A 13,121-nucleotide genomic window follows, 5' to 3' on the forward strand; every position below is an offset into this window, starting at 1 on the left:
CAGAATTCATGGGAAGGTCCTGGGGGCTCCTCCACCCGTTCCGACCAGCCGGTGGACCTCGCAGGGCCAATTTTGTGCTTCTTCAGAAACCACACTTTCTACATACACAAAAAATCTGATCACAGTTAAGGTCTAAAGGGTTGGGGAACAGAGACCCGCCTACGTACAAAAAAAAAAAAAAAAGGTTTTCTCTCAACGTGGCTCCCTCTTCTGCGTGGGCTCTGAGAATGTCTACTCTACACTTCGTGTGTTTAGGTGTAAATTCCGAGGGGAACGTTTGGATGTGTGGTTCTCTCAGAACGAGATACTAGGCGTCACCTCCCCCCAGTGTTTCCAGAGTAACAGACGCTTCGTGGAAGAATTTGTGGTGTCTGTGGCACCAAGGCAGCCATCTTTCATGGGCAAACACCTGGACACTCAAGACCACGGTGCGGCGACAATGTGCCACGCAATGTGGCACGAGCTGCCCATGTGATTTTTTGGGTGTGTTTGTGTACAGTGTTCATTGGAAGAGGGAGAAATGGATGAATCAAGTAGGAAGACCTTTACAATTCTTCCTTTGCACTCAGGTACTAAAGACATCCGATGGGCCAATGCTTCATTATTCATCACTGAACATGTACCGCTCCTGCTTGCAAATGTGTTCTCTGCTGACTCCATCATCTGTCAAGTATCTGCTCCCTATCAGCAGTTGTATCATGGCCATTTCTGTTGAGGTTGATAAATGCTAGGCCACGACGACTGTGGTTAATTTTCACCAGTGACTTTCATGGTTCCTATTATTTAACAACATATTTTACTGGTAGAAAACAACCCAGGATATTTTGTCCTGGGGATAAAGACCATGATGATTTCGATGGTGACGAAAACATGTGTTTTCTCTAAGCACTGACTTTCAACCAGGAGATTCTGTCCAGAATGATGTTCTCTGAATCCATTCAGCAAGGCGGTATTAAATTTTGTCTTTTTAGGATCTGAATAATGTATTCTTCCTTTTGGATGAGCTCCCAATGGGCCCGTTTTCTGTCAAATCCTGACTACCTGTCATAATAGTCCTTGCAAAATGAAACAATTACCATCTTGGGCCAGGTAAAATGGGGAGTGGGCCTGAGCCACGTAACCGTACCTCTCTTCTCCAGCTGCACCATTAATGCATTTCTACACAGTTTACTGAAAGCCCTGCTTTAAGAAAATGCTTACTTGATCTTGCCAGAAAGACAGTGAGAATAGCCTGATGTTCCAAAGCTGAGGGCTGGGTGAGCAAAGGTCTCCTGCACCAAAGCAGCTAGACAAGGAGTTTCTAGAAGGGGAGGCCCTGACCAGAGCTCACGCTGGAAATGCAGGTTTCCCTGAGGCTGTGGGCAAGGTTGAGGATGTGATGAATCATGTTCGGTACAGACACCACTTCCAATGTGTCCTGCTCATGGGTCTCTATATTTTTGAGATAACATGCTTTTAGTAAGATATAAGCAAGTTGCAATCTTGGTCTTACTTTCACAAAACCCTGACTTTATATTGTGCTTTATTTTTGTCTAGGATTTGATATCTAGAACATTCCTATAGATTCACAGTGAGTTCATTGTCTCTCCTACTCTCCACCTCCGTACTCCCTAGAACTGTGATCTTCAATATGGAAGCTATGGGAGCTATTCAATTTGAATTTTTGTTAACTAAAATTAAATAAAATTTAAAATTTCTCTAACTACATTTTAAATGCTCAAGTAGCCAGGATGGACAGCATAGATACAGAACATTTCCATCTCTGCAGAAAGTTCTTTTGGAGATCACGGGGCTAGAAAGCTCCAAAAGATTAGGGATATTGATTGCTTTGTTTACTTCTGTATTCCGGGTGACAAGACGGGACCTGGCGTGTGGTAGGTATGTAATCGCTGTGTGTCAAACGAACACTTTGATTTTCAAGTTCTAGTTTCCAACTACGGCTGTGTATAATCTACTATTTCATGGTATTTTTTTTGAGTAGACTAGATCACCAAAACATGAACCTCACCAGCCTCCCCATATGAAGATCTCTGTGACCTGAGTTATAAGTTACGTGACTTCTCTAAGGACATCCCTCAAATGGTTTCTCATCTCCCTAAGACTCGGACACAATCTTCTCGCCGCCCCTGACCTTTACGGTTGGACCTGGCCTCGCACCAGTGTCTCCCCTTGCTGCCCCTTAAAATTTTTTTTTTTAACGTTTATTTATTTTTGAGACAGAGAGAGACAGAGCATGAACGGGGGAGGGTCAGAGAGAGGGAGACACAGAATCTGAAACAGGCTCCAGGCTCTGAGCTGTCAGCACAGAGCCCGACGCGGGGCTCGAACTCACGGACTGCGAGATCATGACCTGAGCTGAAGTCGGCCACTTAACCGACTGAGCCACCCAGGCGCCCCACCCCTTGCTGCCCCTTAAGCACTCAGGGCACACCCTTACTTTGGGGTCTTTGCCCCTGCTGTTCAGGGGACCCCCCTGTTCACTCATGCACCCCTTTCTCTTAGACAAGTGCCTTGTTCGCAGATGGTACACAGTGCATGTTTGAGTGTTGAAGACATGCCAGCCTCCATGGTTAAAAGGAAGCGGGGTTTTTCTCATGATGGCAAACATAAAAGCACATCACTACCTGTGATCTACAAGTTAGGTGGACCCTGTCTACACCTGGTGTAATATTAGTTTCACTGCAGAAAATAACCACGTAATTGAGATGCTGCAGCTACTGTAGCATCAGATGAGCCAGAACCACACCGCTGTTCCAACAGCACGCGAAAAGTAGCGCACGATTTTGAAAGCAGGTGAGACCCATGTGTGGACAGGTATTACAAAATAGCACCCAGGTCATGTCCTGGCTGGTTCTGAATAATTTGTTGTCCTTTCTGGATTGTGATAGTTCATAAAACACTGGAGGTGGATTCTGATTTTTTTTAACGTTTATTTACTTTTGAGAGAGAGCGAGAGAGGGAGTGACAGAGCAGAGGGGGGGCAGGGAGAGAGGGAGACACAGAATCCAAAGCAGGCTCCAGGCTCTGAGCTGTCAGCACAGAGCCTGATGCGGGGCTTGAACTCACAGACAGTGAGATCATGACCTGAGCCGAAATCAGACGCTCAAGCGACTGAGCCACCTAGGCGCCCCTGGAAGCCACTTCTGTTAAAGGTTCTGAGTGTGCCATGAGAAAGTGCCAGGAAAACAGCAGCTGGTCTGAACAGACGTTTGCCATAGCGGCACCGACGTTCTGATCCCACACATGCGAGCATCTTCGGGGAACAAAGGTGATGGCCACGTTGCCACGGAAACCCGGGCGTGGACCACGTACAGCACACACGTTCCGAACTGAAGATCTCTCCGTAGCACTGCGTTGCTCTACCCGCTTTTCAGACTTGTAGCGAGCCATTTCAGAGAAGAAATTCCATAGTATTTTGCAGTCCTGGCTACTCACATTTAAGGGGAAGGTTTACGGTCTGCAACGCAGGATAGAAGGTACTCTTATCAGCAAGACTGCAGCTCACCTTACAGAGAAGATCTTGTCAATCACCTGTGGCTCATAGCTGCTCTACGTCCTTCTACCCCTGTCCCTGGGGGCCAGGGCTCTGCTTCCCTTCATCTCTTGGTCGCTGCTCCTCTGAGCTGACAGCAAGTGGCCAAAGACAATGAACCTTTCCACTGTCGCAGGGCACCTGCTCCCTGCTACCCCCTGCCAGAGTCCCCCGTCCACTCTTCCCTGCTTCCCCTTTCACTCGGCATCTCTCTGGTTTCTTTCACTTTGATTTACATTGTCGGACGTACGGAATCTTGTGAGGTTAAGAATTGTTTACTCATACTTTGACTCCAGTCCGGGGACCCACAGACTGTGGGAAACTCCTGGCTGCATGAAAACATGCAGCAGCTACACACAGCTTGGTGCAAGCCGTCGCTACCGTGCATGCGAGGGGCTCATCTCTGGTCCCGTGGTTGGTGCTGTCAGGCCCACGGGGGGAAAGCGGGTGGCTGAGTGCTGAGTGGCGGTGGGGGGCAGGGATGCCAATGTCCTCAAGCAGGGGCTGAGGACAGAGCTCTGGGAACCAAAGCTGTGGGTTCTCTTTTTCTCACCGTAGCCCGACCATCTCCGTAATTCCCAACAATTTGGACCTAACAGAGTCTTGGTGCTTACCAATCTCTAAAATATCTGATTGTCTGGGGAAACAGGTGCCCTGTGAAGGCTGATGCCACGAAAAGCTGCAGTAAGCTATCCGACCCGAGTTTATGGTCAAAAGTCAAAGGGCTGGGGGGAACACGAGCCTGTCTAAGGAACTGAAATAATGAATTAAAACTGACCTCCGTTGGAAAAACCTGAGAATTTCACAACCTCTAGGTAAGTTAATGAGCAAAGACAAAGATGTCTTTATTTGTTGAGTCGGATGCCTCACCGGCTCTCCTTGCTGTTGTCTCTACTAGTGATTTTTGTATTACCTGGTGCGTCCCGCTGTTCTGATGGAAGTTCTGCGACAGAAATGAACTCTAATGCTTTCCATCCAACAGACTTCCACCCCGTGAAAGAAAGAAAAATATAAAATATATGAAGGAAGAAAGAGTAAAATGACTAGAAACAGGCGAAGGGGCTGGGCAGCTGTGTCTGGGGCCGGTGACCGTAGGACCACTGGCGGCAGAGGGCTCGGAGAAGTTAGTTGGCCGGCTTCCGTTGTGCCCGTCACCCTGTACGATATCGGTGAGTCAGGACTTACAACTTTTAATGACTCCAATATATACACAATCGTTTATTGTATTTTTTAATGTTTATTTATTTTTCAGAGAGAGAGAGAGAGAGAGAGAGAGAACACGAGCTGGGGAGGGGCAGAGAGAGAGGGAGACAGAGAATCCCAAGCAGGCTCCACAGTGACAGCAGAGAGCCCGACATGGGGCTCAAACTCACGGTCCCTGAGATCACGACCTGAGCTGAAGTCGGATGCTCAACTGACTGAGCCACCCAGGTATCCAATAGTTTATTTTATATACAGACCCTCAAATAGCAATAAATTATCAATTCATTTAGGGGCACCTGGGTGGCTCCGTTGGTTAAGTGTCTGATTCTTGATTTTGGCTCAGGTCATGATCTCATTGCTTGTGACATCAAGCCCCGCATCGGGCTCTGCCCTGATAGCACAGAGCCTGCTTGGGATTCTCTCTCTCTTCCTCTCTCTGCCCCTGCCCTGCTCTCACTCTCTCAAAATAAATAAACTTTTAAAAAAAGTACCAGTTCTTTTCTCAAAGTTCTGCTTCCCTCACTGAACCACTGAAGGGAAGGGTGGAGAACTGACCAGAGCATCCTAACTCATGCAGAGAGAGGGCCAGGACCCCTCTCATTTGGCCTGTGTCCTTTCCTTCCATCCACAGAGAATCTCCTCCATGTAGGCTACCATCTGGGAAGAGGCAGGCACAAAAGATTACTCATCGAAGTCTGAAGACTTGACTTGTGTTCTGGACCACACTGGAGCAGGTCACTTACCACCCCCCTGCCCCCCGCCCCAGGTCACTGTTCTCCTTCCCTGACGTGTGAACTAGGGAACAGGGCCCAGAGCACCCCTCCACACCTCCCAGCTCTGCCCAGGGAGTGAAGAGTGGGGCCGCAATTCCTGCCCTCCACACCCTGGCGGCTGGTGGCATAGTTTTTCCACAGGGCTGGACGGCCCTGCCTGTGAGAACAGTCTTCTCCCTGCTATGACCCACCAGCCCCCAGCGAGGGCTGGGGAAGCTGCACACGTTTCACACTGAGCTTATTCATTCGGTAACATGAGAATTCATTCGGAATCAGAATCCACAGTGCGTTTGTGATTTCTGCTTCGAGTCCAAAAGTTATCCAGTAACATACAGCTTCTGATGTCGGCTGTCACCATGGTGAGGAACAAGTGAACTCTACCCTGTGCCCATATAAGGCCGGGCTGCCCAGGGCCCAGGGAGCACAGAGCTCTGCAGCGAGGCATTGTCATCTGTGCTCCAGAAGCGCCGTGGGGAAAATATATGGCAAGGGACCCTGGGGGAGCTGTGGGAAAGAACAAAGTATGCACTCAGCTCTCTAACAGCAGACTCTGTCCAACTGCTATTTTTATGCATGACATTACTTTTAAAAAATATTATCAATCCGAGAGTAAGACAGAAATAGCCCTGCCGTCTACAGGAACACATCTGGGTAAATTTGTTAATTAACAAATATTTAGTGTACATACACCAGGCTTCTGGAACTGAAACGGGTACCGCGCCTTAGCAAGCACACTAATGAGGTAGATGTAATGGTTCTAACAACAGGTATCTCCACTAATACAGGCTCACCCCATAGAACATGATAAATGGTGCCATTTCTCTCTCCTCTGTAACTTTTTTCTTCCCATTGACCATCAGCCTGTCTATCATCTTGTTGACTAGTATCCAGTGGCACACCTGGGTCACCGGGGCAGCCCTGGAGCTGACTAAGACAACCCAACTTGTGTCTGTAAGGTCCACTGCAGCGTGGAGGGCTGGGCAGTGTGAAGACGGGGGCAAACGCAGTCTGAACGCTACATGTGGTGGGTCCCACAGGCCAGGCCCCAAAGTGGGCTACCACGTGGCTCTGTCTCTTGAGGAATACTCACACAGCTGTCACATCTCATCTTAATGTTATCATAATCTGTCTGAAGAACTAGAGGCAGGTCAAACTCACTCGGGGCTCTGGATTACTCGCGTTAACCAAATTAACTGGAAGGGGTCAATTATCTACTTGTTCACGTACAGAAACAGTGTCAGGCTATGCTGTGGATGAGGGATGATGGGAAATTAAAAGCCCTCAGTGCCAACTTACTGACTTAGAGAGACCTAGGGACCCTTAGAAATCCCCCCTCCTCATAACCACTCTGAGAAGACCCCTGGCTTTCCGTAAGAGCACATAACTACGTAGATGGTCCTGCACAGTAAAATAAAATACAATGCTAAGTGACATAAATCAGCTGGAGAAAGACGAATGCCGTATGAGCTCACTCATGTGGAATTTAGGAAACAAAACAAATGAGCAAACAAACAAAAAAAAGAGATAAACAAAAAAAAAACGCAGACCCTTAAATACAGAGAACAAACTGGTGGTCGCCAGAGGAAGTGGGTGGGGGAGGGGTGAGACAGATAAAGGGGACTGAGCACAGAGAAATGCGTAGAATTGTTAAATCATTATATTGTACACCCGCAACTAACAGAGACTGCATGTTAGTTATCCTTGAATTTAAAAAAATAATAATCAGAACAAACTATCTTTACTGAAGAACAAAATTTGTATAAAACTGTTATGGGAAATGTTACCATATTGGTTCTGCATTAAGCAATCATAAAAAGTGAAAAAGTAACCTTCTGCTCTGTGTGGGTTCTGTTTGGCTGATCACGTGGAGAAAAATGCAGAGTCTCTCCGGAGTGTCTCTCTGGAGTTGAATTCCCTCTTACACAGGCGAGTCCCACAGATATTTGTAAACCATTAATGTATCTTCTTCCCCTTGCCCATATTCGGCCGGGCCAGGCCAGGCCCTGGGGAGGGGAGGCTCTGCGTCAGGCAATGGTCATCCCTGACCCGGAAGTGGCATTGGGAAAACCGATAGCAATGGACCCAGGGGGTTTCAATCTCATGAAATGGCTTCCATATGTTTAAAAAATACTTAATCCTTGTTAAATGCTGATGCATAATCTTTGATTAGCAAATCTTTTTTTATTTTTCAGTTTATTTATTTATTTATTTTGAGAAAGGGTGCACATGCATGTGAGAGCAGGGAAGGGACAGAGAGAGAGGGAGGGAGAGAATCCCAAGCAGGCTCCATGCTGACCGTGCAGAGCTGGACATGGGGCTCGATCCCGTGAACTCATGTAAGATCATGGCCTGAGCCAGAACCAAGAGTTGGAGGCTTAACCAACTGAACCACCCAGGCATCCCTCGCTCGATTAACAATTTTTAAAGCACGATGTCCCCATTTCAAGCAGAGGAAACTTTACTGAGTCAACAACAGCAACAACTGTCTTGAGGACCATAACTCATGAAGGACATAGCACGTAGGGACGGAAGCTCTGGGCGAGTGACAAGAAGCCTCCTCTATGGTGGTCTTCGGCCCTGAGAGGACGGTTAGTCAGTCCCATGGTAGTGAGACCAGCACCTTTGTAAAGGGGTTCCTTATCAATCACAGATTTTACATGTTTGACTTGTGGAGGGGACTCGGGTAGGAGAGGGCACAACGTCCAGCCAGCCGCAGACTGGCCCCACCGAGCTCCGCTGAGGCGCGTCCTCCCTCTGGGGTGTGGGAGTGGAGAGTGGGGACCGTCAGCACTGACTTCAGGATTCGGGGTGGGGAGACGCATTTGGAACGCCCGAGGAGCACTGTCAGAGGGAATTCCCACAGCAAGAGGGAATGCAGGCAACACGTCCCAGCCGCCTCTCACGACCTGGCCCCTGGTGGACGAGCAGGAGCCCCATGGGGAAACACGATCCCAAGACGTGAAGCCTCAAAACACTCTGTGTCATAAAACGCTATATGGTCCCCACGCGAAAATGGGCTTACACCGATAAATATAAACAATCTCTTTTTGAAATCAGTAACGCCAAGACCCAAACATCAGCTTTAATGGCAACGGGAAAGCCAGTCACTTCAACATACTGAACCCAGTATCAGTCCATATTTCGGGTTCCGATGCGGGGTGACCTTTTTTCCCTGACTCATCTGATGAAACGCACTACAGAAAGGATATTCAGGGGATGAGTGGAATAATTTTAAAAGGGAGAATTATTCTCCATGGCAGGATGCTTGTGCCCTCTAGAATATCAGAATATCTATACCGTGAGGGGGGAGACACAACCATGTCTGCTTTATGTAACACACGCGTGTATATACAATCTCACAAGTAGAAGACGCCCTTCATAACAATTAATAAGAGAAAAGATGTGTAAGAAAGTTGTCATTGTTCTCAATTTGTGCGGAAAGTGGCATAAATTGACCAGACTTTGCCTCGTATCATTGCTTGTTCCGATACGGAAGAACACGTCTGTGTTAAACTTCTCAGCAAAGTACGCAATTGACTTAATCACGTGGTTTAAGGCGCTTGGGTTTAGGTGCGAGTATAAGGAAGAGAGGTTGATGGCGACGCTGTGACTTACCCGCCCTCCTTTCTCAGGGAAACACTGGCAGCCCCCGCTACAGTCTCTGCCCCCGCAGGGCACGTCGAACTTTTTCACGCCCTGCAAGAATAACACGAAGAAAACGTTAGTCCAAACACCATCGGCTACAGCAGGTGTCACAACAGCATCTGCTGAGAGGAGGTCCAACTCCGGCCACGCGGTCTTTATTCAGAACAAACAGACTTCGGGGCACCTGGGGGGGCTCAGTCCACTGAGTGTCTGACTCTCGGTCTCAAATCAGGCCTTGATCTCACAGTTCGTGAGCTCTAGCCCCACGTCTGGCTCTGTGCTGATGTCGCGGAGCCTGCTTGGGATTCATTCTCTCTCTCTCTCTCTCTCTCTCTCTCTCTTTTTTCTCTCTCTCTGCCCCTCCCCCCTCCACTCTCTCAAAATAAAGAAATAAACTTAAAAAAATAAAAATAAGCAAATAGACTTTAATTTTTAGAGCAGTTTTAGGCCCACAGCAAAAGGTACAGAGATTTCTTGTCCCCCCCTCCTCCCCTTCCCCCCAATGCATCCTCCCCACTATCAACTTTCCCCTGCAGAGTGGCACATTTGTCACAGTCGATGAGCCTGCAGTGACGAGTCCTCACTGCCCAGACTCCAGAATTTACATGAGTGTCCCTCTTGGTGTTGTGCCTTCTATGGTCACTGTGCCTTTTAAAGGTGATAAATGCCAGATGCCGAGCTACGTCCTGGGTCTCGACAGTCAGGGAGAACATTCCCTGAGTGCAGGATTCCGTGTGAAGTGAGCCTGTAAGGACACTCTGTTAAGTAGTTCAGAGTGAAGGAGGAACTCAGGCACACAGGAGGCGGCCCTTCGTTCTCTGGGAAATGTGGGGTGTGCATCCCAGAGGAGGGGGGTTCAGGGCGAGCAGGATTGGGCTACCTTCAATGCTGGGCCCCCATCATACACCAGGGATCCTGCTGAACTAAAGGGAGAGGGGCTTCCAATGGGGAGGGGGACCTTGCAAATGCACCTGTCAGGAGGTGCAAACCCTCACCTCTGCCACAGAGGTTCTCGACATCCCCAGTGGTGCCAGCAGAGGACACCCTGTCCCTTTGTTCTGTGAGACTCATTGGTCTGCGGGGGGAGGAGGGGATGGAGGGAAGGGGCTTTCGCGAGGATGCCGAGACAGAACTCTTCAATGAAGTGAGTGAGTAAGTCAGGGAGCTCTGTGCCTGGACAATTCCAATGGGATTCCAAGGCATTTCTTGCCCTTGATCTCAGTATTTCAGGTAAAGAAAGGACTTGGACTTTGGACCATGTCTGAGCCCTTCCTTTCAGACCACTGACAGTACTAAACATTTTGAGTGGGACGGACATGACAATTAGGTTGACCTCTTCTCTCCCCTTCCTAATGAGCCCTGTCTCTCCCATCTGCATGACAGGTGAGTTACAGTGGCAGCAAGCAGGGGAGTCCCTGTCTGGCACGTCACCCTGGGCCAGACTGCCCGGCTGTCAGGCACTGATACTCCAGGGGCTCTGGAAGTGGTCGGCTTCCGGTGAGCGCCAAGCCAAACTTTACCATGCACGCAACACTCCCCAGAAAACAGATCGTTCCAACTTTACATACAAGAGCATTTTGCCACATCTGTCCCATTCTCTTCTAAGTTAAGTCTCAATGACTAAACAGGATGGTCACCTGGGGACTCCCTCCATTAAGCTTTCTGTTTCTTGTGCTAGAGCGTCAGCCAGAATCTTCCCCATTCCTGGCTTGGTACTGATACTCATGTGGAAAGGGACACGGTGTTGCCTTGGCCACCTCTGTGACATCTGCTAGTCTGTGACAGTCTTCCTGGACATGCAGCCTTGGACGGGCACACAAGTGAACTCTGACTCAAAACTATCTGGCTGGAGTTTACCCAAGATCACAATAACTACTCAATGCTCTTTTTGTAGACATGATACATTCCTTTCCAGGGCTAGCAACTTTCTACAAGAGGGATCTTGTGTCCCTCCAACAGCCCTTTACCTACTCTAGTCTCTGATGCATCAGTCACTACTCTGAAGGATTCAAACAAATCTGAGAATCTCAGACCAACACCTCGAAGCCTTTTGGATCCCTTGCTTATCTTCCTGTGAGAATAGCTTTGAGTTCCACAGTGTAAAAGTAAACACATTTAAAATCCTTCCAGGCCCTCAAAGTATGTTTCTAGGTATTTGCCATTTTTTTTTATGGCTTCAATGTTCGTCTCTAGTGGGGCTCATTTTAAAATCCCACGATTTTGAATATTTGGTTTTTGTCAGTCCAGCTCCATGCTAAGCCATTGGTTTTACGGATTACCCTGAATGCCAAAGGGAGACGTCTAGAGGGGTCACCACATTTCTGCTTCATATTACATACGACTGGGATGTGAATAGGTGGCTTGGCAGGTGTCCCTGGTTCACACAGTAATTCATTTGCCAGTTGTCTGGAAAGGGTAGGGGGACTCCTCAGTCTGAAGGGTGAAGCATAAACTTACATTCTCCATCTGGTATTTGAGAGGCTATTTTTAATTTCGATTTTAAGCCCGCTTGCCAAATCCCTGGATATAAATCAACGGTTGAAATGATTTTGAAGGTTTTGAATCGATCTAACAGACTTTCTGTCCTAGGCTTAGGATATACACTGGACTTAGTTACAGAGGTGAGTTCTTCATAACCTGCTTGAAATTCAATAGTGCCGCTTTGCTTTGGAGCTGGGACTTGTAGGTCTGATAACTCCCAATCTTGACACTTCCTCAACCGTGTGCCATGGCTCGGGTACCCTGTCTCAGGAGGTGAGGAATGATAGGTCATGGAGAGGCAGGCCTCCCTGTACAAGCCACAGCCAACTTCCATCATAGAGATGCCAGCCCCGTGTGCCTGTGTGTGTGATGTGATGTGGTGTGCGTGAGTGTGTGTATTTTCCCATCGACACCTGGCATCTTGCACATCCTGCAGAGGGAACCTCATGAATCCTGGTATCTAAGAGCTCCAAGTACCACGAACTGGAGTGTCAGACTCCAGGATGCACACAAGGATTTATTAGAGCACAGCGTGTGCTCCAGACATCTCTTAGACACTGAACAAGTCTCAGACCTGAGCCTTGGTATTCCCTGACGGGACGTGGGCTCTGAAACATTCTCAGGATACGAATGCCCTCCTGAGGACCCCGGATGAAGAGTCTGTGAACTGCTGTGTGGGTCCTCTATGTCCCCGAACAGAACACGAAGGGCTCCCACCAGCCGCTGCCCACGCTCTGAGCCCTTGGGTCACCGCCTTGATTCGACTGCTCAATGCAACTCAGAGACGAACCACGATCCTTCCTGTCACCTCCCTGGTAAAGATGGCCAGTTTCCCCTGACCGCGCACTCAACTCAAGAGTCCGTCCACCACCCTTGAAGATGGCAGGTCGGCCTGGGTCTAGGCCTTCAAACTCAGTGTCTCTAGGAAGTCATGCTTTCCGTCTGTGGCTCCGAGATTCCTGGGGACCATCAGGTAAATTCTCACGTCAAGTCTGAATTCCCATGGGCATCATTCTGTACAGCAAGATTTCCGCACTCTGTCCTCCACCCTTTACGGCCCCCTGCAGCTGTGCCTGTCACTGCACTCAGCATCTCGACGTCCACAGAGGAGACCCTGTTCCCAGGGCCAGGAGGCTCCTGGGGACCCTGCTTGAGGTGTGGAAAGTGTCCACTGTCATGGAGCACGTTACACCCACTCAGCTGAGCTTGTCTGGACGTCCTTCATCCCTGGGCAGAGCAGGACTCGCAAATGGGACCAGTTATGGTGAAGATCCACGCAAACCGGGAAGGGCCTCCACCCCCTTGAGAATGCCTGAATCTGACACGCACGCGTTCACAGGTCCTCGTACTCACGCAGAAACTGCCCCCTCCCAGGCTCCGGAACCATACAGGAGCCGGTGCCATGTGCCTCCCACCTTGGAGGGATCAGGGAAACCCCCTCCCTCAGCTGCAGCAGTGAGAGAGCTCCCACCCCCCCAATTCCTGGC

General features: G+C 49.0%; 1 protein-coding gene across 2 annotated transcripts in view; it reads right to left on the reverse strand.

The window, feature by feature from the left end:
- Window positions 1-13,121, reverse strand: part of COL4A2 (collagen type IV alpha 2 chain) — a 174,379-nt gene that overhangs the window by 117,932 nt on the left and 43,326 nt on the right. For both annotated transcript variants that reach the window (XM_078453055.2, XM_078453054.2), the window contains exon 4: window positions 9,124-9,204. In XM_078453055.2, the coding sequence (XP_078309181.1) occupies window positions 9,124-9,204 (81 nt within the window). The remainder of the gene's footprint in view (window positions 1-9,123; window positions 9,205-13,121) is intronic.

Source organism: Panthera onca, chromosome A1 (assembly GCF_046562875.1).
Source record: "Panthera onca isolate mPanOnc1 chromosome A1, mPanOnc1 haplotype 2, whole genome shotgun sequence".
Classification (NCBI taxonomy): domain Eukaryota; kingdom Metazoa; phylum Chordata; class Mammalia; order Carnivora; family Felidae; genus Panthera; species Panthera onca.